The sequence below is a fragment of the Rhamphochromis longiceps genome, linkage group LG14 (genome assembly GCF_057381845.1).
Source record: "Rhamphochromis longiceps isolate RC_006_pf linkage group LG14, R_longiceps_female_GT1.1, whole genome shotgun sequence".
Lineage (NCBI taxonomy): Eukaryota > Metazoa > Chordata > Actinopteri > Cichliformes > Cichlidae > Rhamphochromis > Rhamphochromis longiceps.
The window spans coordinates 35,130,445-35,154,496 of record NC_140570.1 but is presented as its reverse complement, the minus strand read 5'-3'; the positions used below and the strand labels follow the sequence as shown (position 1 = coordinate 35,154,496).

General features: G+C 41.7%; 1 protein-coding gene and 3 long non-coding RNA genes across 5 annotated transcripts in view; 2 read left to right on the top strand and 2 right to left on the bottom strand.

The window, feature by feature from the left end:
- LOC146654525 (uncharacterized) overlaps positions 1-24,052 on the top strand; it is a 38,870-nt gene that overhangs the window by 4,418 nt on the left and 10,400 nt on the right. The gene's annotated exons all lie outside the window — the stretch shown is intronic.
- Positions 100-10,678, top strand: LOC146654527 (uncharacterized). Its single transcript, XR_014914765.1, has 2 exons — positions 100-521; positions 10,079-10,678. It is a non-coding gene; the product is annotated as an uncharacterized LOC146654527 (long non-coding RNA).
- On the bottom strand, positions 9,948-13,010 carry LOC146654526 (uncharacterized). 2 transcript variants are annotated; one of them, XR_014914761.1, is made up of 4 exons: positions 12,381-13,010; positions 11,816-11,994; positions 11,513-11,594; positions 9,948-10,987 (listed from the first exon to the last, which is right to left on the bottom strand). XR_014914761.1 is itself a non-coding variant. In XM_085429427.1 (4 exons), exons 1-4 carry the CDS (start codon positions 12,426-12,428, stop codon positions 10,872-10,874), a joined length of 387 nt encoding a protein of 128 aa, XP_085285553.1. In that variant the 5' UTR covers positions 12,429-12,654; the 3' UTR covers positions 10,099-10,871. The 2 variants fall into 2 exon arrangements, 1 of the variants encoding a protein (XP_085285553.1); XM_085429427.1 differs by having other exon boundaries at positions 10,099-10,987; positions 11,816-11,956; positions 12,381-12,654.
- LOC146654524 (uncharacterized) overlaps positions 16,869-24,052 on the bottom strand; it is a 62,344-nt gene continuing 55,160 nt past the window's right edge. The window contains exon 5 of the long non-coding RNA XR_014914771.1: positions 16,869-16,925. This is a non-coding gene — a long non-coding RNA (uncharacterized LOC146654524). The remainder of the gene's footprint in view (positions 16,926-24,052) is intronic.

Below are 24,052 nucleotides of genomic sequence, written 5' to 3'. Positions count from 1 at the left end.
TCAGCAGAATGACTTTGTCTGTCAATCAATGTAAGTGGGCTGGACCTTTGCACCTATTGGCTTATCGTTTACCATCGACTAGTTTTCCTGGATACCGGCTCCGCGGACGGCTGCTGCTGCTAGCAACAGCGTGCTAGGTCAAAAGTCACGGAGGATGGCGGACTGGTGTGAACTTCAGCCAGTTCTGCTCATTTAAGCAAATCAGATAGAGAGGGATCATTTACCTGTAGATACTGTTTTGAGTCGTTTAGATGTTTCTGAAATGCTTGGGATGATAATTGCTCTTCAAGATGTTCGCATCGATGACAGCATTGTCAAAGGTTTAAGATCAATTCAGCACCGTGTTCGTTTGGAATACGCCGAGGAAGAACAGTCTTCAAATGTTGGCTGTCCACGTCTAGAAATCCCGGTGCAGCACTCAGGACTTTAGTGCTGTCCGGGATAACCATCGGGGTAATTGCCGATACATTTTCTGTGTCTCCGAGCACAATTAGGAGGAAAATGACGGAGGAAGGTCTAAGGTAAGTTTATGCTGTAATTGAGCACCTGTGTGATTCTGTACATGTAACCAATACGTCTACTCACCAAAGAATAAGTGAAGCAATATGGATAACAGCAGAGGACAATTTATTTAGGGTCTGATGGCAATTTACCATCGGTGTCCAGCACTTTAAAGGATTGATGGACTGGAGCACATCTGTCCTTAACATACCCTCTTAAACATCAGCTTGACACTGATATATCAAAGGAAACTTAACCGACTTTAAGTGCAAATGTTTCAACCTGAACAACTTAAAACTTCTCTGGGATACAATGTAGACAAAGACAAGAAGAAGAAAAATATTTCCATCAATAGTCACTTTTCCTAACCAGGAGACAAGTGAATATATTATGTAAAGAGTCCTTTTTCTCAGTCCTGGGGTTGTAACACCACAACCTCCTCAGTCCGTAATCAGAGAGTGTCTATTTGACAATAACCAAAATGTCTTTGGATAGTCTTTGTGAATGCAAACAAAACAAAACAAAAAAAACAAATGATATTAGCTGGCCAGCAAAATAAAGAGAGTGTATGGCACTGAGTGCGGGCGTGTGTGTGAGTACTTCGGTCCAAATAATCAAGGTCCGGATGGATGAAGGGATGGCGGCCGCTTGTCCTTTAATGGCACGGCAGCGAGGCAGCACGGCAGCGAGGCAGCACGGCAGCGAAGCGTCTGGCAGGAGAACGAACAATAGTCCTTTTCAAGGCTACTGCAGAAGGCGATATTCCCCGCTAGCTCACCCCAGCTTGCTCTCTGGCACAGCTACAAGCCACGTGAGCTCATAGCCCATAGTGACATACGAACTTGGCTACCAACGTCCGCTTAGCATGGCGGCTAATTGTCGAGCTTGCTAGCTTAGCCTCGATTAGCGATTAGCACCTTAACCATTACTACACATCACATCATAGCAAACACATGATAACACATGGAATAGTATAATATACATACGAAACAGATTTTTTACCTGGCAGGAGAACGAACAATAGTCCTTTTCAAGGCTACTGCAGAAGGCGATATTCCCCGCTAGCTCACCCCAGCTTGCTCTCTGGCACAGCTACAAGCCACGTGAGCTCATAGCCCCTCCCGCTAGGATGTACTACCACAGTCGACTGTCGTAAAGCAGCCGCAAACCAATAGCAATAAAAAAAACTCAAAATCATTGAAGAACATTTTATAACACCCAATATAGGTATATACATATATACTGAATATCACACAATATCAGATAACCAAATTAACACTGGGTTACATCCACCCCTGCTTAAAGTGTGACGTCCCCGTCACTATCACCCGACAGAGATTGCACTAACCCAGCAATCTGTTGTTGTAATGACAGGAAAAAGTTATTGAGCAATGCAAGTGTCATCGGCACATTGAAACTGTGATGCTTACAATCGACTTTGTAGCCGACCTGATAGTCACTGAGATAAGCCGGTGGCACTCTCCTCCTTTGTGGCCTACCACATGTTGGGGCTGGGCTGAGCACCTCCTCATCGTTTGCTGTCTCCGATCCTGTCAGATCTACAATGAATTCAGGTGCCCCAGGATTCAGAGGATACTGTGGCTGGGACGCCTCCTGTTCTCCCAGAACATCCCTTTGATCCGCCAACAAGTCATTGTCAGGAAATTGGCTGGATGTAAAGTTTATTTCCTCGTCTTGCCCAAACTCCTCCTCCAGCCGAGTTTCTTCTGTGTTGCTCCCTGCATCCTCTCTCATGAGAGGTTGAACCGAACTGGTTAGCACATCCTGACTGTCACATTGCAGGTTAACCGGTAGGAACCCACAGGGAAGAAGCATGTCACGATGCAGAACTCGCTCTCTGCCCTCTGCATCCTCTGGCCTAATCACATAAACCGGGATAGACTCATCCGTCTGCTTAACAACGATGTGCACAATAGGCTCCCACTTATCAGAGATTTTGTGTTTCTTTCTTAGGCTCAGATTCCTTACCAGGACTCTGTCACCCACTTCCAATGGAAGGGCAGTAACCTTAGCATCCCAGCGTCTTTTGTTCAACAATTGTCTCTTCTCAGCATTTCTTGAGGCTAGGTCGTATGCATACTTCAGCCTACTCTTTAGTTCTCGTACATACTGAATATGTGTTCTGGTGCTGTGGCCACGTGGACTATGTCCAAAACAGAGATCAATCGGAAGGCGTGGCTCTCTACCAAACATCAGAAGGAAGGGCGCTTCTCCAGTTGCGTCATGTTTTGTACAGTTATAAGCATGTACAAGGGGGCGAACATACTTCCTCCACTCCTCTTTTTTCTTATCCTCCAGAGTTCCGAGGAGGTCCAACAGAGTCCTGTTGAATCTTTCCACTGGATTTCCACGTGGATGGTAGGGTGTCGTACGGGACTTTGTAATCCCTGCTAGTTTACAAAGCTCTGCCACTATTTCAGATTCAAAACAAGCACCTTGATCACTATGGATTCTGCGAGGAAACCCGTAGTGACTGATGAAGTTCTCCCATAACACTGTGGACACCGTTTTCGCTGTCTGATCTCTCGTGGGATATGCCTGTGCATATTTTGTAAAATGATCAGTTAGTACTAGGATGTTCCTGGTGTCTCTCGAATCGGGTTCTATTGTCAGAAAATCTATGCACACTAACTCGAGGGGACCACTGACTTTGATGTTGACAAGTTTAGAGGCTTTCTGCACTCGTGCCTTTCGTTTCACACACCTCTCACATGTTTTACACTTGTTCTCAATGTAGCTAGCCATTTTTGGCCAGTAAAACCTCGCTCTAGCCAGTTCTAAGGTTCTCTCAATACCCATGTGACCTGTCTCGTCATGAACACCTTGGAAAGCTCTCTCTCGATGGCTATTAGGGATGACAAGTTGATGGAAGGCCTTCCCCTTTTGATCAAAAACTCTACGGTATAGCACCCCATCAACTACAAGTAACTTTGATTTCTCCCGTAAAAACAGAACCACCTCAGGTTCCTCAGACTTTCTGTCAAAAGTCTCATCCCCAGTCTCTAAAATGCCTATGATGCGGGCTAAAGAGCTGTCATTTCTCTGTAACTGATACCAGTCCACCATAGACATTCCTGGTAGGGCTGACTGGCCAGGTAGGGGGACCGGATCCTCAAGGTCATCAGGAACCGCACTGTCATTGCACAAGAGTGTTTCCACGGCAGGGATTACAGTGTCGACTGTCTGTGTGCCTTCACCTAAGATCGTGTTGACATTGACACTATGACGCTTACACACAGTACTCATTGCCTCCCCATCGAGAACTTTAAACTCCTCAGGGGACAAACTAGCACAGTCCAGCATGCTGGAGATTCTTCTGTCTGTCTCCAGGGACTCCTCGTCCTCCTCTGAGGGTCCATGAGGCCTCCTAGAGAGCCCGTCAGCATCAGTGTTATGTTGGCCAGATTTGTAGTGTATGTCAAAGTTGTAAATCGACAGAGAAGCAAGCCATCTGTGACTTGCAGCATCAAGCTTTGCACTGGTCAACACATACGTCAAAGGGTTGTTATCAGTCAGCACCTTGAAATTAGCCCCATACAAATAATCATGGAACTTCTCACTTACTGCCCACTTGAGGGCGAGAAATTCTAATTTATGTACAGGGTAATTCTTTTCGCTTTTGGAGAGGCCACGACTAGCATAAGCTACTACTCGAGTCTGGCCGTCTTGAACCTGATACAACGCTGCTCCCAGGCCTGACATACTGGCATCTGTGTGTACTACGTACGGGAGCTGCCAGTTGGCGAAAGCCAGAACAGGTGCTGAAATCAGTTTTTCAACGATAAGGTCAAAAGCAGCCTGGCAGGCAGGGGTCCATTTTGCCCCAAGTGAGGGTGACTTTGTTCGTGGCCAATGTTTTTGGCCTTTATGCCTGGGGGCTAGTTCTCCCTTTAACAAGTCATTGAGAGGCCTGACAATGCAAGAATAATCCCTCACAAACCGCCTGTAATACCCCGTGAAACCTAGGAATGACCGAAGCTCTTTGGCAGTTTGTGGGCATGGCCAGTCTTTCACAGCAGTAATTTTGTCTGGGTCAGGCTGGATCCCCTGGGCAGATATTACATGCCCCAGATATTTCACGGAGGTTTGGAAGAACTTGCATTTAGAAGGGGATAACTTCAGACCAAACTCAGCAATGCGCTTAAGGACCTTCATCACCCGCTCTTCATGCTCTTCCAGTGAGTTGGAGAAGATTATGAGGTCATCTAGAAATGCAACAACCTCCTGGAGGTTAATTCCCTCCATCACTTTCTCCATTGTCCGTTGAAACGTGGCAGGGGAGTTAGTCAAGCCTTGAGGCATCCTCCGAAATTGCCATGTTCCAAACGGCGTTGTAAATGCTGTCTTGGGTCGATCACATGGCTCAACTTCAAGTTGATAGTACCCGCTCTTGAGATCTAAAACAGTGAACCATTTTGAACCAGAGAGCAGAGTGAACGTCTCCTCTATACGAGGCAATGGGTATGCGTCCTTTTTGGTGAGGTTGTTTAGTCTCCGGTAATCTACAACCATTCGCAGTTCCCCATTCTTTTTCCTTACAAGCACTACTGGAGAGGCATAGGGGCTATGTGACTCCTCTATAATGCCTGTTGCCAAAAGGTCTTGGAGGTGTCTTTTCAAATCATTGAAATCAGCGGGCGAAACACGTCTTGTCCGCTCTTTGAATGGGACATGAGGTTCTAACTCAATGCGGTGACTGACCCCCGTCACACTACCAACGTCAAGATCATGTTTCGAGAAAGCATCTGATGCTTCTTTGACAATTCTAGCCTGTATGTGCTCTTTGAATTGTGGTGATATCGGGCTGTCCCCAAAATCAAGGCCAAGAAGCACGGCAGATTGGTTACTGTCCTCGCTATGAGAAGCTAGCAGGGACTGTGCCTGCAGAGGAGCATCTTCGGGCTGGGGGTTCATATCAGGGAGTGCAACAGGAACCGCCCAATCAATGGGGGAGCACTCAGCAATAGCTGTTCCAGGATACAGTGTGATGCCCCGCCGAGAGGCATTTTTGACCGCAACTTTAAACTTACAGTGAGACATAGGTTTTACATCAACTATCTGGTCATAGATGATAAACCCCCCTGGTGTAGGTGTGTCCTCCGAGCTACACACAAGAGCCTGAAATTTATCGCTCCCAGGTTTAGTGTGGCAGATGGCTTTCAAAGTATACACCTCACCTGGTTTCAAATGCACCGGTACCTTGCTGGAGAGTGCAACACGGAGGGCTTTGACCTCGTCTGCTTGGGGGTCAGCCTGCTTGAAACATTCGGTATATGCCATGACCCAGTTAGTGTCAATGGGTAGAGTCTGCAGGAACTTTGCTCCACCCTTTTTTTGACAGTCTTGTAGCATGGGACCTAACACATTTGTGCCCACAAGAAGAGAAAACTTATCATTGTACGATTGATCTGGACTAACTAATGCTAAGATGTTGAAACACTTGTCTGTGCCACAAGCACTTTCAGGGAACTGAACTTTAGCCTCAATGTACCCCACATATGGTACCTTTTGTCCAGCCGCACCTTCGATGTCCAGTACCTCTTTTATAGAGAACAGTTCTCTATGAGAAAGATAGCGAGAATAGAATGACTCTGATATTATTGACACTTGGGACCCGGTGTCAATTAAACACCGACACGGAACTTGATCTAACCATGCTAAACCATCACAAGGCTCCCCAATTAGACCCTGAGGAAACTGGGGAGGCACCGTTGGAGCTGGGGCTTCGTACATGCACTGGCTTGAAGGCTTGGAACTGCTCTGACCATCAGCTCCTGCTCGTTCCACAGCAGGAGCTCCTACTGGTTTAAAGGCAAGTTGGACTGTGGACTATTCTGTCGCTGAGCCATTGAACACTGGCTTTGCCCAGCACTGTGCCTCTCACACAATTTCTTTTGCACTAATATGGCATTGGTTGGGTTTGAACATTGTGGCAACATATGTGAATCCTCCCCACAATTATAGCAAAATTTCCCAACCCTTTTATGATCACCAGGTAGCCTAGCAGGAGTTGGTGGAGCTGGATTGTGGATTTTGGTTCTGTGCGATAGCTTCTGCCTAGTTTTATCACTTTTGGGACACTGAGAATTTGCTGCAGATGAGCTGTTCATTAGCTCTGCTTCTAGCTGCCTGATTCTTTCCTCCAGTTGCTCTCTGGTACAAGCATCCAGCGCTGTGGGAGGTGTGCCAGAATGCCTGCCGTCATCTGTGGCTACGAGTGTTCTAGCCTGCACTTTAGTTGAGGTGCCGCTCATGTAACGTCTCCTGCGCATTTCTTTTAACTGACTCTCTTTCTCATGCGTTCTGATTTTAAAAAGCAGCTCTGAGAAAGTGGGAATAACATGATGTGCAGATCCCACTATTTCTTTTAGATGCAGAGTGGCAATTAGAGAGTCATCCCAGCAACCTCTGAGGAACTGCTTTAGTAGCTGAACATCAAAATCACTTCTAGGTATGCCATTACCGTCAACTACCTCCTGCAGCAACGTCTGGAGTCGGCGCAAGTAATCAGATGCCTTTTCTCCACTATTCTGATGAGTCTCTAGGTACTGGATATACAGCTCTTCACCTCCAGTGACATTGCCATAAGCCTTGTCAAGCTCATCGAGATAGTCTTTTGGTGGTGCTTGAGACCCAATAGAAAGGGCCACATTCAAAGCAGGGCTAGCCAAGCTATCGAGGAAAACACGGCGCTGCTGCCCTTCGGAAAGGGTAGAGTCATTTAGTACCTGTTTAGCTCTAAGTCGCCATACCCTGTACTCTACCTCATTAGGGGGTTTTGGAGAGTTTCCTGAAAATGAGCGGAGCTCAAAACCAGAGGGAGTGTGCATGGGCGAGTCATGTTTTACAATGTGCTCCACAATGACTCTCTGAACCTCCGCTGGCAAAGGATCAACAAGCAGGGAGTCCGCATCAAGTGCCTGTTTAGCCTTGGGCACATGGCCATCATCACAGGCGGCAGTTGACCTGGGACCGGGTGTGGACTGAGTTTTAACTCCCAAGGTAGGAGTTGAGGTAGCTAACCCCTTATATGTATCATTTTTCCCACACATGTGGCTCACTGCAGCCTGATTTAAAGTCATGGGGCTCACATTATATGCTAATGCCAGTTCGTTCACTTGTTCTCTGAAACTAGCAGTCACATCATCAATTGCTCGAGCGAGGGGGACCACATCATGCGCCAGGTGAAAACTGTCAGGTCCCTGAGGACAGTACTCATCTATCTGAATAACCTCCCAACACTCCCCATCTGCTGAATGTTCTCCATCTAAGAGCATTGGGGTAATGCACTCCATGAACTGACACAAAATAGTGTCAGGGAGACTATCTATTTGTTGAATTTTGACAACGTGATCCAGCAAAGCGAATGCTCTTTGCACCTCTTGTAGTTTAATCTCGGCTTTAGCCCCTTTTAACAAAACAGTGTACTCTGGATCAAAACCATACCTGTCACAAAACTCCATTGTCTCTCTCTGCAAAGCAGTAGATGAATTCACAGATGTCTGTGCATGTGCTTCAGGATAAAGTTAGTGATGCGCTCCAGTCCCTGTTCGGGCGCCAATTTTTTCCTACTACTCTTAGTTGTAACCAATACGTCTACTCACCAAAGAATAAGTGAAGCAATATGGATAACAGCAGAGGACAATTTATTTAGGGTCTGATGGCAATTTACCATCGGTGTCCAGCACTTTAAAGGATTGATGGACTGGAGCACATCTGTCCTTAACATACCCTCTTAAACATCAGCTTGACACTGATATATCAAAGGAAACTTAACCGACTTTAAGTGCAAATGTTTCAACCTGAACAACTTAAAACTTCTCTGGGATACAATGTAGACAAAGACAAGAAGAAGAAAAATATTTCCATCAATAGTCACTTTTCCTAACCAGGAGACAAGTGAATATATTATGTAAAGAGTCCTTTTTCTCAGTCCTGGGGTTGTAACACCACAACCTCCTCAGTCCGTAATCAGAGAGTGTCTATTTGACAATAACCAAAATGTCTTTGGATAGTCTTTGTGAATGCAAACAAAACAAAACAAAAAAAACAAATGATATTAGCTGGCCAGCAAAATAAAGAGAGTGTATGGCACTGAGTGCGGGCGTGTGTGTGAGTACTTCGGTCCAAATAATCAAGGTCCGGATGGATGAAGGGATGGCGGCCGCTTGTCCTTTAATGGCACGGCAGCGAGGCAGCACGGCAGCGAGGCAGCACGGCAGCGAAGCGTCTGGCAGGAGAACGAACAATAGTCCTTTTCAAGGCTACTGCAGAAGGCGATATTCCCCGCTAGCTCACCCCAGCTTGCTCTCTGGCACAGCTACAAGCCACGTGAGCTCATAGCCCATAGTGACATACGAACTTGGCTACCAACGTCCGCTTAGCATGGCGGCTAATTGTCGAGCTTGCTAGCTTAGCCTCGATTAGCGATTAGCACCTTAACCATTACTACACATCACATCATAGCAAACACATGATAACACATGGAATAGTATAATATACATACGAAACAGATTTTTTACCTGGCAGGAGAACGAACAATAGTCCTTTTCAAGGCTACTGCAGAAGGCGATATTCCCCGCTAGCTCACCCCAGCTTGCTCTCTGGCACAGCTACAAGCCACGTGAGCTCATAGCCCCTCCCGCTAGGATGTACTACCACAGTCGACTGTCGTAAAGCAGCCGCAAACCAATAGCAATAAAAAAAACTCAAAATCATTGAAGAACATTTTATAACACCCAATATAGGTATATACATATATACTGAATATCACACAATATCAGATAACCAAATTAACACTGGGTTACATACACAGCATTGTTTAGGTGTTGACCTTAATTATGACGTTTGACAATGAATTATTGTCGCTTACTTTTTTTTGTTACTGTCTAAAGTGGGGCAGCTACGGCTAAAGCTATCGGCGCCATCTCGGCGTTGAGACACGTTTAGCAGTGTTAGCTGTTAGTGTGTTAACTCGGAGACTGGGGTCAGTGGAGCCTGTAGGAACCTTTTACACAGAGAGTAGACCCACCAGCTTTCCACAGTCTACTTACTTATCACATCTTGTTAGACAGCAGGGTCATTAGTGCTTTAAATAGTACATAGTTGAATGTTTCATTGCTGTTTGCAGTTGATTGTTCTCTGATAACGCATAACAAGGTTGATGTTAAATAGCGAGTTTATTGAAATGGTTTTGTCTATTTCAGCAGCATTATAGATATACTTTCTCTGGTGTCTTCGGTAAAGCTAAAACAAGAATACATTTACATCCTTGGTTCTTTCAGCATTAATTGGAAAACTTGAGATTTGCTGTGCGCCTCCCAAGCCATTCTCTTTTATCCCACCTGTCAGGTATAGATGGCAATACTAAACAAAGTTAAATTTGTTATACCTGAAGAGAACCAATCCTGACCTAGAATGGGTGAATGAATAATTAGTTGGTAGCCAATGCCTAAGCAACTCACATAGGCCCTGGCAGACTCAATAAGTCCATCTAGGAACAGCTGCAGGAAACACCTCTTCAGTTTAGATTTAAAACATGTGCATGCTCTTTCAGGTTGATGAGGATTATGGTGTGGACTGGACAGGACAACATAATCGCTGCCCATCAAATGAGATCACCATTCCTGAGATTCAGCTCCCAGATGCACTGAATGAACAAGACCCTGCTGTGCTACCAATACTTCAAAATCACTTGTAGAAAGACATTATTACATTTAATCAGTTTCTATGTCAGGAGGATTTTTTTTTTTTTTTTAAATTTCTACAGCTTTGTAGCTAATACTGACTCAAAACAGCATAACCAATTTCATTTTCAACAAAACAGTGAGTGGCTATAAAACAGGATTTGTTTTATACAGCTGTCACTTTAATGATATTCATTTCTTGGTTGGATATACAGTACATGTCAACTCTGAGCAGATTTAATACAATGAACACAGAGTAGTGTAACATCTTAATTCAAATAATTTTTTCTAGAAATTTTTTTTGTATCAGTAGCGAGTATAAACAAAACATATTGTGTAATTTATAATGTACAGTGAACAACTGATTTTGATATCTGAACTCTTCATCAGTTTATATTAAAAAAGCCATAAATGCACACCTGTACTCTGTATTTTTCACTGTCAAGTGTATTAAAAAGAACTAGAACTCACTAGATTGTCCGTTTCTTTGAACACCGAGTACAGTAATGTGATGCAAGAAAGAAGAAATGGTCTAATTTTACCATGTGGTTATGGAATCAATCGTAAACCAGACCAAAACCTGAGTCAGTAGAGTTGAGACACACCTGAATGTCCATTAGAAATGACTCATAGGTACAGTAGTGTGCAGGAAGACGTAGTACTTCAAAACCGGTGGAAGACTTTGGAAGATTGCTGTTGACCACTTCCACAGTCATTTCTCGGCAAGACTTCCCATCCTGTCCAAAACTTGATGAGGGCTTTTTGTTGTGCACAAGATGCTGCAACAGAAGATTGTTTTAAACTATAATGACATCCTATATTCATTATTTTGAATCTTTTATGGAGAAATACCATAAAGATGACCACTTACATACAGGGCACCAGACATTTTTGCCCCACTCAAATTGCTGTTGTAGCTTTTATAGATATTTTTATGTTAACAAAGCTAAAAGTAGTCTACATACAATTCTAGTGCAACTGATAATGCCACCACTCTTATGTATTGCATGGAGCAAATAACAAAACAAAATTATACTATAGCGTAGAGCTGGGCGATAGAACGATAACGATATGTATTGCGAAATAACTTTTTCTCAATAGAAAAATTAAACTATTGCGATAGACCTCACCGCTCTTGTCCTTTTTATAAAAATAAAAATAAATCGTGATATGAAAAAATCTCATATCGCCCAGCTCTACTATAGTGTACTTTGTTAATGACCCAAGATCACTGGACTGTATGTAATTTTCCAAAGTATAATCAGAGAAAACCAATGGCAAAATACCTATCGCAGCAGACTTACCATTTTCAATGAAGGACCGAAGGTAACCTGCCACTCTGCATTTATCCTCGAGAGCATTCCTCTTCTTCCTCATCTTCATCTTCTGTGGCAGGCCACAGTCATTTTATAGCTTTACTTATCTTGTAGTCTTAAGAGCATCAGCAACATTAGGTGTATTTTTATTAAATGTAACCCAGCTGTTCAACTAACCCACGCATACAAAACAGTATATTGGTGTTTTGTGTCAACAATTAATGTTCATCCTTCATAAATTAACCAAATAGCTTTACTATTCAGATGTTAAAAGATGTGACCTGACCTTACCTCACAACAGGGAGCAGTCTCTGATTCCCTTGGTAAGAAAGGAGGAATGATGTCTGATCTTTCTGTCAGAAGCGGCCATACCATGGTTTCCTTAAGCCCTTTCCTCAGCTGCTTGACTTGACGACTTGTTTGTGTTATGACCTACAACGGTGAGACCAAACCAAAACTGAAGTTGGAGTCTGTAAAGTGACACACACTTTAAATGTTAAATATTTAAAGAACATCCACTGTACTAGTAAAAGCATTTTCAAATTATACCCACTTACAAAATCACTACGTTGAACTAAAATTGCTTTCTTTTCTTTCACATAGATTACTTGTCTTCCATATTAGCACAGAAGATAAGCCACTTTAAAACAGTCATGAATAACTATTACCTACAACAATGTAAATAGTAATACAGACATTAACCCAGAAGACAATTATTTTCTCTTACCTAATTTATAGAATTCTTTGCTATGATAAAAAACAGTATTAAAAAAAAATCTGTGACTAAACTGATTAAAAAGCTCATTTTTGCCAGACAGACAGACTAACCAAGCAATAATAACATATCGTTACTTACCCTGAACAGCGTTTCGTGGAGTGGAGCTAGCTGTGATAGCGTTAGCATTTGCTAACGTTAACACTATGCGGTTGTGATGAGAACTTGGACCAGGGACCACTTCATCTCCAGTACACTGCTGCAATACGCAGACTGAGGTGAAGACGTTCAATCTAAGCGGTTAGCAAGTTCTCTGAGTAACTCAGAAACGGACTTGTTTCCTGCAGCCATGCCCTTCACAAGAATTGATACACCTGTAACGTTATTCGCGCCCAGTGTTTTGCATTTGTCGGTGCCTTAAGTTTATTTTGAGCTGCATACTGCCGCCAGCTGCATAGGAGACGCATTGCACCATTAAACCTAAATCGACAATTCATGTGCTATTACTTATGTCTGAGTAAAGGAGCAACCAATCACACAACTGGCTCCGCCCTGTCTTTCTTGATTGACAGACAAAGTCATTCTGCTGAAAAGTCGCATTATGAAATAAATAGACCATCGGGAAAAACGGGATTTTGAAATAAAGACTGACTTTGAAAAAAGGTCATTTTGGAATATAAACGGCTGGAAATAAATAAAATGCCTCAGGAATAATCTCTGTTATTGTGAAAAATAATGACCATGAAATAATATTTCACAATAATAAGAAAATTTATATAGCAGAATGTAATATGTTTCACAATAATGAGCATTTTTTTCAAAATGTGTTCCATTATTTCACAATATCATTCTCACATTACATATCTGTGTCTTATTTATTCACATAGTTATTTATTTCATCTTGACCTATTTATTTATTTAATTTTGAACACTTTGGAGTTCCATACCTCTCTAGCTTTAGTTGACTGATGGAAGAAATCCCCCAATTTTTCATCTGCACAGTGAACTCTGATATTTCACTGCTTACATTTGAGAGATGCTTTCTTGATGGGTCAATACACAAACCCTCCTGGCAACCTATTTGTGATGGGACTGCAAACAATTAATCTGCTTGACTGCAAGCTAAATCAAAACTAAAAGAATAAGCCAAAAATAAGCCAAACAACAACATGTACAGTTAAAAATGTGCTGATTTTATGTGCATATTTTTTTATTATATTTAAAGTCATCCATTTTTGTGTTTAGCTGAAAACTAGTACACAGTTGCCAAACCTGTATTTATAAAAAACATTGACATGCTTACTGTACACAGCTTCAGAGCATTTTGAAGACCAAACGTGATTTACTTAAGTGAGGATATTCTAAGGAGTCTTTATGTTCACAAAATTTTTGTCCCTCTAATGAGGAAGAAAAGAAGAAGCAAAAACAGAATATTATTATTGCATGCAAGTTAATGCAAATTAATACAATGATACAAACAACTGAGAGGAGAGGTGTGAAAATGTAGCAGCAGTGAAAATCTGATGAACAATGGTAAAAGTGAAGGCACTATGTGGGTAAATGGGATGTACCGATGAAATGATGCGTCACTATTCATGTTTAAAACAACAGTTACCTAACTCTAACCCACGCTAATATTTTTTGGTTTGCTATTTAATTGTATTTGTTATTCATGTTCGTCTTTGTACCAGAGAATCAAAGAAATTCTCGGATTGTTTTTCATTATCTTCTCATTCTTTTCAGCACTCCATCACAGTAAATATGAGCATTTAGCCAGCATTATATTCATTTGACACAACAGATAAACAAATATTGGTGTGGGCCTGGAATTAAACATGATTTACAGTCTTTGTTAGTTTGACTTTATTTTTGTATTGTAAGAGTAAAGATGGAAAGCTTGATATGGCTAGCTCTGAATTCTTAAGGATTTCTCGTTGCAATAAGAACAGCAACTGTAAGCCACATGACCCCATAAAACACATGCATCTGTAAACAGCTGATGTGCCAATCTAGTGTCATCAAACAGACACCAAATAAGAGTGACAACCAATAAATGGGAAGTCTTAGTAATCTTCTCCACAACTGACGTTATGGATTTTCTGTACAAATTAATTATTCTTAGTCTCCTGGATTAGCCTCAGTTATTGTCATAAGTCGTTTTTTCCCCATTGCATTCATTATACTGAAGTTTCAGCTTAATCGACTTGGCAGTGCACACACACAAGAATCTTATCGCCAACGCAAAATTTATTCAGGTTGGTTAAAATGGTCTGACTAATATGCATGCTGTTTTTTGTCTAATAAGTTAGTGATCACAGCTCAAGTTTAAGCATAAAAAGTCAAGCCATAAGCAAATCCATGCAATGTAGCTGCTGACACTAGGTAGAACCTGTTCAAAGAGAATATTTCTCACCACCACTGAGGCAGATCAAGCCTTCTGGCTCCAAACATGACAGCAAAGCAAGAGATTGAAGTTGAGAAGATAAAGAAATCAGTCCAGGTCCAAGTAAAGTAACATCTCCAATCCCTTCAGTTGTTTAAATAAAGTGTAATCACTGTTATGTGTTTTCACTTGAGGCCAAGTAGTGCTAACTCAGGCTAATTCCTGCTCTGTTTGATCAAAGCCAGTGTGGTACCCCGTGGTATCCCACATGGCTTAAAGCAAGAATGAGTCTGAGCTGTTGAATTAAAATTCAGTAAAGCTATAGGACTGGCTGCTATAGTGTCTGTAAGGCTTTCCATTTTCACTCTCACTGCATGCTTATATGTCTGCACAGCAGGTTTATCTTGATTTGCCTTTATTAAGACTTTATCGGTGCAATGCAAGTAAAGTCTGCATAGCTGTGACATTAGCATTAAAATTATGGGAAATCCATTTCTGAAATTAAAACCAAGCTCAAGCTGTTATCAGATGCAGAACCTGTCAGCTTTCCATCTCAGTATGTTGCAGATACTCATAGATTTGTTCAAATATGGCTAAATATCCCATTTCTGGCTGAGCTTTTGAGCTTTGATCAAAGCAATAGCTTGACATGTAAGCAGCAACATTTTGTCATATTTTGGCAAAATGATGAGAATTTGGAACATAGTGAGCACACAGATGGACAACACAGGAGTGGATTATGAGTGGCTGCGGAAGTTCTAAATGGTGAATTTAATACATTGGGAAAACCTTCTATCACTGTCTGGTGTACTGGCTAAAATGACATTAAGGGATTTGAAAGTATTTTATATGGCTTCTGTATTCTTGTGCACTCTATAAGGTTTTTGTAAAGAGAGAAGGCTGACGAACAGAAGGTCATCAGGGGGAGATGATTACAGGCCTGCGTCATCCATTAAGTCTGTGTTATTTTTCTTTTTATATGTGTGTATATATATATATATATATATATATATATATATATATATATATATATATATATATACGTGTGTGTGAGAATGTGTCTTTCAGGTAAAGCAGAGTCTTGCAATGGCTCTGTGGTAAAGTTTATTGTACAAGAAGAAGCAGTCCATTCAAAAGAACTACTTCCATCAGCTTTTATTGCATCGCTTCTTTATTGACAAGGGCAGAAAAATTACACCACTTTCCCCGACAGCATTGACTGTTTTTTTTTTCTTTTTTTTAAATGGAAATTTAAAATGTGCACTAAAGCAGGAAATGTAATCAAGTGACAGGATCAAACGTGAAGTACTGCTTTTGCAACACGTGTTGCCTGGAAGAAACATAAAAGATGGTTCAATAAAGACAAAGCCCCACAAAACACTGTTCACAAATATAAAGAAAAAGTGTGCGTTTGTGCAGAACTTCCCCACTCCTTCCCAAAAAACAAGTGTGTGCAGAATGGAGCAGAGTTAAATTAGTTTGAATGCTACCGACGTCTGAACCACTGGCTATTTCTTCACATGAAATATTTCCCCATGTACACTAAACTGCATGTACCCTGGAAATAACAAGTCTTACTGGTGGTACTGTGCAAGCTCACAGTAATGGAAGAACACAAAAGACGTATAAAACCCATTAACACATTACATGAACATGAAGCTGAAAACAACTGAGCAAGCAGAACAACACAGTCGATCTGCTGAACATGTTTTATGAGACATGAAAAAAACAGACACCTTCAGTGTATCTGAATTTGTTTGTACCATTACCATTTGGGAAGTCAGTGAGGATTATGAACATATTAGTGTAGTATGTCTGCTGGACATTGCAGCTCCCTTTCCCTGCAGCAACTAGCTGTGTTGTTCTATAATTAGATTTCCAAACCACGGTACCCCTGAGAAAGTCTAAACTGCTTGCATGAAATGGATAAGGTAGAGCTGTTTGAATACAGCTAGGTTTTTTTTAATTGTCTTTTTAATCCTTTAAATACTAGAGTGTCAAAATTTGTATCTACTGATCAGCCACTTCTTATATTTTCTGTTTATGGACAGCCCTGTATGAAGTTTTTTTGAAAGCTGTTTTCTTTTTTTGGTAAGTAACATCCCTCATGTGCTTTTCCTTCCTCCATGACCTTTATCACCAGATGTGTCTCTGCTTATTTTGATTCCTGCAGCCGTCGGTGTAAAGACTGCCCAGTAGAGGTGCATGAGTAGAACACAAATCTTTTTTTTTATGCCCTCACACTTTCAGTTTGGTATTTATAATGTGCATGTAACTTAGATTGCTGGTTTGTTACACACAACCTGCCGAGGCATAGAATAGAAAAAATCCAAATGACACAGTGGTCACCAAGTAAAAGTACAATTAAGCCAACCAAGAAAATGTGATGATATACTGTATTATAGGGAGACTGCAAAGTAATATCTCTTCAGCTGCTCTGAAATACATCCAGAGAGCAGGAAAAAAAAATTTTTCTGACAGAAGGATGAAAAGAGCGGTCAGAAGAAACAAATAGTTGACCTTAAAAGACTTCTAGCTCAGAGGATTGTAAAAAGCAAGAAAACACAGTTGGAGAAGAACTATTGAATAGTTTGAGGTTATATTTGGGGCAGACACATACGTTTAAAACAGTGTCTTTTTTCAAATTACACAGTAAGGAAGACATTTCAAGATCTTTTGGTGTCTGTGCTTTGGGATATTGTATTCCCATAAACAACTTTCTGTTCAGCTGGAAGGATCACCAGATGTAGCTAATGATCACTTCTTGCCTGCATACAAATGTGTGCGTGTGTGTGCGCGTGTGTGCGCGTGTGTGTGTGTGTGTGTGTGTGTGTGAATGAACATTGGGCGAGGAATTACTCAAGCCTGCTGAATTCAGTCAAAACAGAAGCCAGACTGAGCTGTGAAGAATGTGTGTCACTGTGAGGGTGGGTAAGACAGGTCGCAGGAGTGGTGCTATAGCAAGAATAAAGCCTGTCAGCCAGAATGTTGTCGCAGTGCACTTTACAATAGTCTCCACTGCCAGAGATTCACTCAAATGCAGTTTAGAGCTCTTAACTATGTCTCAGAGAACTAAGAAACTGCACAGAGACAGACACGTACTTTGTGCTAATTTCAGGTAAGTTATTGTTAATTGCAAATGTAAATAATGACCTATGATAAACTGTGCAGTACAAAATATGCATACAAAATTTGGGGCAGCACAGTGGTTAGCACAGTTGCCTCATAGCAAGAAGGTCCGGAGTTCAATTCCACCATCAGGCTGGGGTCTTTCTGTGTGGAGTTTCCATGTTCTCCCTGTGTTTGTGTGGGTTCTCTCCTGGTACTCTGGCTTCCTCCCACAGTCCAAAGACATGCAGTTAGTGGGGATAGGTTAATTGGTAACTCTAAACTGCCCATGGGCAGGCTATCTCTCTGTGTTAGCCCTGCGACAGACTGGCGACCTGTCCAGGGTGTACCCTGCCTCTCGCCCAAAGACAGCTGGGATAGGCTCCAGCTCCCCCGTGACCATGAAAAGGATAAGCGGAAGAGAATGGATGGATGTTTTGGAAAAAACAAAGGGCTTTAACAGCCACAGTGTTGGGTGGGCACTACTGAAACTATTCAGTGAGCCCCACCCCACCCAATATATAATTATTCAACCATAAAAGCTCACACTCACACTGTGTAAAACACTGAGAAAAAACAAAATCCAAAGTTTCCTGAGTGTGACAAACAATTTCAATTAGAACTCAGCATCCGTAAATGGAAGGACAGAAAATCCACGGCCCTCTCTGATGACACATAAGCACCACAGATAGTCCATCCAGAATCAGGAATGTGCATTCGAGGAGGCCCATCAACAGCGCCACAGAGAGATTCTACAGGCTGAAAATAACTGCGGATCAGGAGGAGCAATCAGTGGGCTGCATGTTGTGTGAAGACAAGTGGGGGGCTGATTACCTCCAGTTGGTTTGCCCTGGAAAACTGATGCCAAATCAGTTTTTCAAGTTGCACCTTGGACAAACATGCTGCAAAGGTTTTACCATTGGAAAGCATTCATGGAGCTGTTCCACAGTGGATGAGTTCTGGCACTGAATTCATTCTAATAATTTGAAAGGTTGGCAGCTGTGTTTGCACATCCTCAGAATCGTGCATTTGTGAGATTTGTCATGTATAAACCCAAGGTCGGATATTTTACCTTAGTTATATTGCAAAATGAAGCCAAATTAATCAAACAAAAACCAAATCAAATGAGCAAAAAAGGGGAAGCTTATGTTTTTAGTAAATCCAAGATTCATGTATACCTTGTAATGTAAAGTGGGCCAACTAAGTGGAAAAAAGGAAAAACAAACAAAGCAAGATTTGAACCAGAAGACTGAACAGGGAAAGATTTTACATCCTCTTTACTATTTTTATTCATAACCTGCATTCTGTTCCTCAAATGTCAACCTGATATACTTGCAATTTAAAAAATGAATGTATGGAATTTCAAATACATGGGTTAAAATAAGAATCTCTTGGTCTGGCTGCACAGCTTTTGTATGTATTGATGGGAACATTACAGGGTTCAGCAGAGGCTGAGAAGTTAAGTAGCTGAGCAAGTAAATTCTGATACCACTGCCCCCTGTATTGACTTCTCTGGGCATCCAGCTGTATATGTACTAGAAGCATTACTCAAACCAAAACAGCTTGACTACAGCTTGATGTACTTCCCAGATCGATGATGGTGATGTCTAGTTTTGGATAGTTTCCTCCACAAGTTGAGGGACAGCGACATTAGCCGGGATAATCAGTGGACAGAATTCAATAACTGTTTGGACTGCATTCTGAGGCAACTAATCACAAGGAGATTGTGTCCAGTGTCAAAGTGCATTTGCATCAGTGTTGGTTAATAATGTGCATGTTTTACTCTCTTTTACCTTTGAAACTCACTTGGCCTCTTAGACCATCTGGCACTAATCTGCTAATCATTCTGAATCCAAACTCAACTAAACAGCATTTGCTTGGCCATATGCGAAGGAAATATGTTACATACGCAAAAATAAACTCATCTTACTGACATTATAGACATACATTTTTCCATCCTCAGATTTCTGTCCCTGCGCTCTAAGCGTGAGACATTCATGTTCTTGTTCACAATAAGGCAATTTCACTTTATCCCACTGACTGCTTTTCATTGTGACAACAACTAAAATCCAATTTTTTTTTTCACTTTAAATGATGCATCATGACAGCCTCTACGGACCAGATGACTGTTCTCGATAAAACAGTTTCTCGCTGACTGCATCTGAAAAGTTCTGGCTGTAAAGGACTGCAATTAATGATTGACAGAAACAGCCTCTTTGGCTCCTAACCCTGATAGAAAACACGGTTCAAAAGTTTGACTCCTGTGTGCCCACTTCAAACTTCCATGTATTTTTCAATTTTCTCTGTAGCGAGCAAATATCAGGGGTGTCAAACTAGAAGTGTAAGGGTAACCTGAGGGCACAGTGGTCCTATCTGGCAACACACAGAGCCCAGCGTGACACTGTCTTAGTCCACAGGAGCTAAAGGCTGATTGATGGTAAGAGCTTCTCTCCCTGTTGAAGGATAGAGGAAAAGACCAGAGACCAGCAGGGAAAAAAAGGAAAAAGGACAGATATTGTGCGTGAAATGAGCACAAAAGTCTCATTAAAAATCTCCATGTGGCTTGCCGATGTTTAACTTTATGACAGACATTAGATCTCTGCACGGTGCAGATACATACTGAAGAAGTTGGCAGGGAAATACGCCTTTAACTAAATCAGTCGGACAGGTAGAAGATTAGGTGTAGCTGTAGCTCTTCTGTGTGAAGTTTCCCTGTCAGCCTTTCCTGGAGACGGAGGAGCAGCATGTGGCCCTGTGTGATACAGGCAGAGGCTGTCGGGGGTCCAGTAGCAGGTGACCTATGCATCCCTCCTCTGCTGGGTCCTGTTTATGTACTGCTCCCTTTTTTATCACACCTAACCACAGGCCTAATTAACAGGCTTTTCAACAGAGTCCAGGGTCCATCCAACAAGGTGTGCTGTACATTAATACCCTAACACCACTAACCGGAGTCCCTCAGAACCATGCCAATTAATCCTAATATAATTAGAAAGTGGTGAAGTTCAGGGAGTTAGATATTTACTGTATATCAGCTTTCCTCCTAGTCATCGCTGCCCCAGAGTTAACCGCTGGAGGTTTTGTTTGATATGAGACTCACAGATTATTGTTTGGCATTGATTCAAGGATATGTCTGCCGTTAAATGATGAAGTACATTAAGTTATTTTTATTTATTTATTTTTTGGTGAAGGTAGAGTTAAGTACGGGCGGAACAAGGTTGGAGGAGAATTAGTGGGATGCCAAACCAGCTGTGCTATTTATGTAATTTACATCATTTGCTTCCTGTTATTAAAGCTCGGGAGCCCCTGTGCATTTTTTATTAACCTTCTATGTTGTGAAGGCTTGCACTGCAAGTTTACTATCAGCCTTTTTGCACAGCCTCTGACTTTTAAGCTCACACTGCAGAGATTAACTGATGAACCATGATGTGGTCCTCACATTAAAAATAAGCACTGTCAGGTTTGTCCATTTATAATTACAAAAAAATTACTTCAGGCACGTCTGCATATCAAATGATAACAAATGAGGTAGAAAAACAGCCCAAGTAGAATCAGTTAGGAGCTTCCAGTTTTGAATGAAATCTTTATTTTCTGAGCGCACAGGCGTCCGAGGGGACTTGTGGCTACTACACTTTCCATGCACACTATAGAAAGTAGCAAAGCAAAAAACAACAAGGGGTTAGCAGTGTCTGCAGCTGTTCATAAGGACATCCTCAAGGGAGTATAATCCCTACCCGAAATGAGAGAATATCAGCTTGGATTTGCAGATGCAATCATCAGGCAGATTGTACATATGGCTTGAAACTGGCTAAAACAAAAGAAAGAAAGATGGAATTATTATCTGATAAATACTTTAGTATTGAATGTAGATTTACACAGAAATGCTGGAGCTTTACTTCTTGAGGCACAAAAAGTCATTCCCATTCTCACTGTATTTTGAAACCAGTCTGCCCTTTTGCAGTCACCGACCTTTTCACACGATGCGCACTGTGGCAAGATCAGAGGCGTCTCTCGCTGAGTGCTGGAGAGGCTCGATTTGGGACGTGTTTCCAAGAAGTGAAAAAAAAAGTTTTCTCCAACGTGTAGACAAAGTATCTAGAAGCGCACCACATTTTTCCCATCAGACCCTCTAATCCCTCATACTGTCTTCTCCATCTATTTGACATGAGCCTGCTCCATTAGTAGGATTTTAAGCCCTAGGCAAGATTTAAACACAGAGCAGGTTTTGAACAGGATGTTGGTTTAAGCAGTGCGCTCATTCTCTTCGCTCTCAGCAGAAAGTCTCACTGTGCTGGCATAAAGGCTGTGACCTATTTTAGCTCACACAGCTCCAGTCCTTTAAAGGGTGTGTCTAAATGTCACGCCAAATCAATCAGCAGAAATAACTGTTGAGTGTTGCCAGCAGAAATTTTATGACCCTTAAGGCTTAAAAAGCGAAAAAGAAACACACTGCACAACTGTACATGGCTACTTGATGGGGAGGTGGCCCTGTAAAAACTGAATAAAACATTTGCAGTCTGCCTTGCTTTAATTTTATTGAGCATCTGTGTCCCTGGGTCAGACGTGTGCATTCAGCTACACTGCTGTCTGCCACCTTGCCTGTTTTAATGCCACAGTACAAGGGATGAGTCATATGTTTTTGCAATCCATGCTCACACCAACACCTGGTTAGGTAACCTTGTAACACATTATTATCACTGGGTCTGAATAAGAGCCTTACTCATGCACTGGTATAGGTTTATAGGAAGCAATAATTGTCACAGCTCTTGAATATTATCATTTTAAAGCATATCTGTGGTTCAGATAGTTGAGGCAAAACATACCCATAAAATAAATTCCAGCGTCAACAAAATATTTGGTAGCAGACCTTTCAGTTCATTTTCAAAGCCTTTTCTTAAGAACTGAAAGCATATTTCATGTATAAATATTTTTGCTCTTACATCCAAATTGTGTGCCACTATTTCAGCTTCTTTAGTTGGGAGCCCTGCGGGTTGTTTGTGTCGATAACACCCCTTACAGCTCTTGAGGTGCTGTTTGCACTTCAGCTGCAATCTCCTGCTTGCCTCGACCCGTTGTCTCACCACCTACCTCGACCAGAGCTGTCACCCACATTTCACTCTCACCAAGCTGTTTCCTCCCATCTCTCCAAAGCCTCCTGTCCCACAAGTCATTTATCACCCTGTTTGGACAACTCACCCCCGCTCTTCCCCCTCCTGTAGCAAAAGCATGATTTCTAATTAAACCTTCTAACTGGGAGGTTAAGAGCCAATTTCATGCACCTTACTCTTGATAAAAAGGCAGTAGCCCATTCACTCCTTTAGCCCTTTCCCTATCTGTTGTGCCCAGGCTACTCTAGCCTTGCCAGTCTTCAGCCTGCTTGATTCCTCCGAGTTCCACTTCTCCCATATAAGTTTCTTCAGTAATAACATCAATTATTCATCGTTCTTCAGAAATGTCATTAATGGTGAGTCAATGGGTGGGGGGGCAATGAAGTGAAAAGACACCCGTATAGACCATTTATTACTGAAATAATTCTAATAAGCATAATAGGAAGCATATCAATTCAAACCCCTTCCAACCACATTTATGAGCTCCCAGGTCGAAGTTCTAAAACTGTTCTGCAACAGTTCAGATTTTCTTCAGGGATTGTGCTCAAACATTAATTATTTGGCTGTTATATGAATCATCGATTCCCTCGATGGAATGTAAAACATGATAAAAAAAAAGAAAAGCTATTCATTTACTAAAGGTAGAAGAATAGGCAGAAGCATTGATTAGGGTCTTTGTCAAATAGTCATGCCTGAAGGCTCTGTTGGACTGGGGATTAATTACCATCTTTGCTCAGGAAAAGGAAACATTGATCTGAGTGAATGAAGAAAAAGAGGATTAATGACAGGCAGCTTTATGTTGATTAAGATTAAGTAGGACAGAAAAAAACTGATTTCAATGTCTGACATAGAGTGATATGAGTGGTGTTTTCAATTAGAAGGCTACGCCCAAATTATGTGCTAAACTTTCTGGGTGCTTTTTTCATTACTGATCAGTTATGTTTACAGTCCTGAATTGTATTTCCTTTAGATATTTCCATATATTATATCAAGTTTCTTCACCAGTTGAGAAAATTCCTAGTTCTTAAGCTACATAATCCATTTAACAAGATTAAAAGTCTACAGCCACTTTCAGCAGCTATGTCAAAGGGAAAGTATGTTGATTTAAACACCTGCCATCAGGTCTTACGCTGCTGCATAGGTTAGAAAAGAAGAAAGAAGCTGTTGGTTAAGAGAAAGAAAAACTCAGCAACACACTCCCCTAAGCTGCAAGCTAG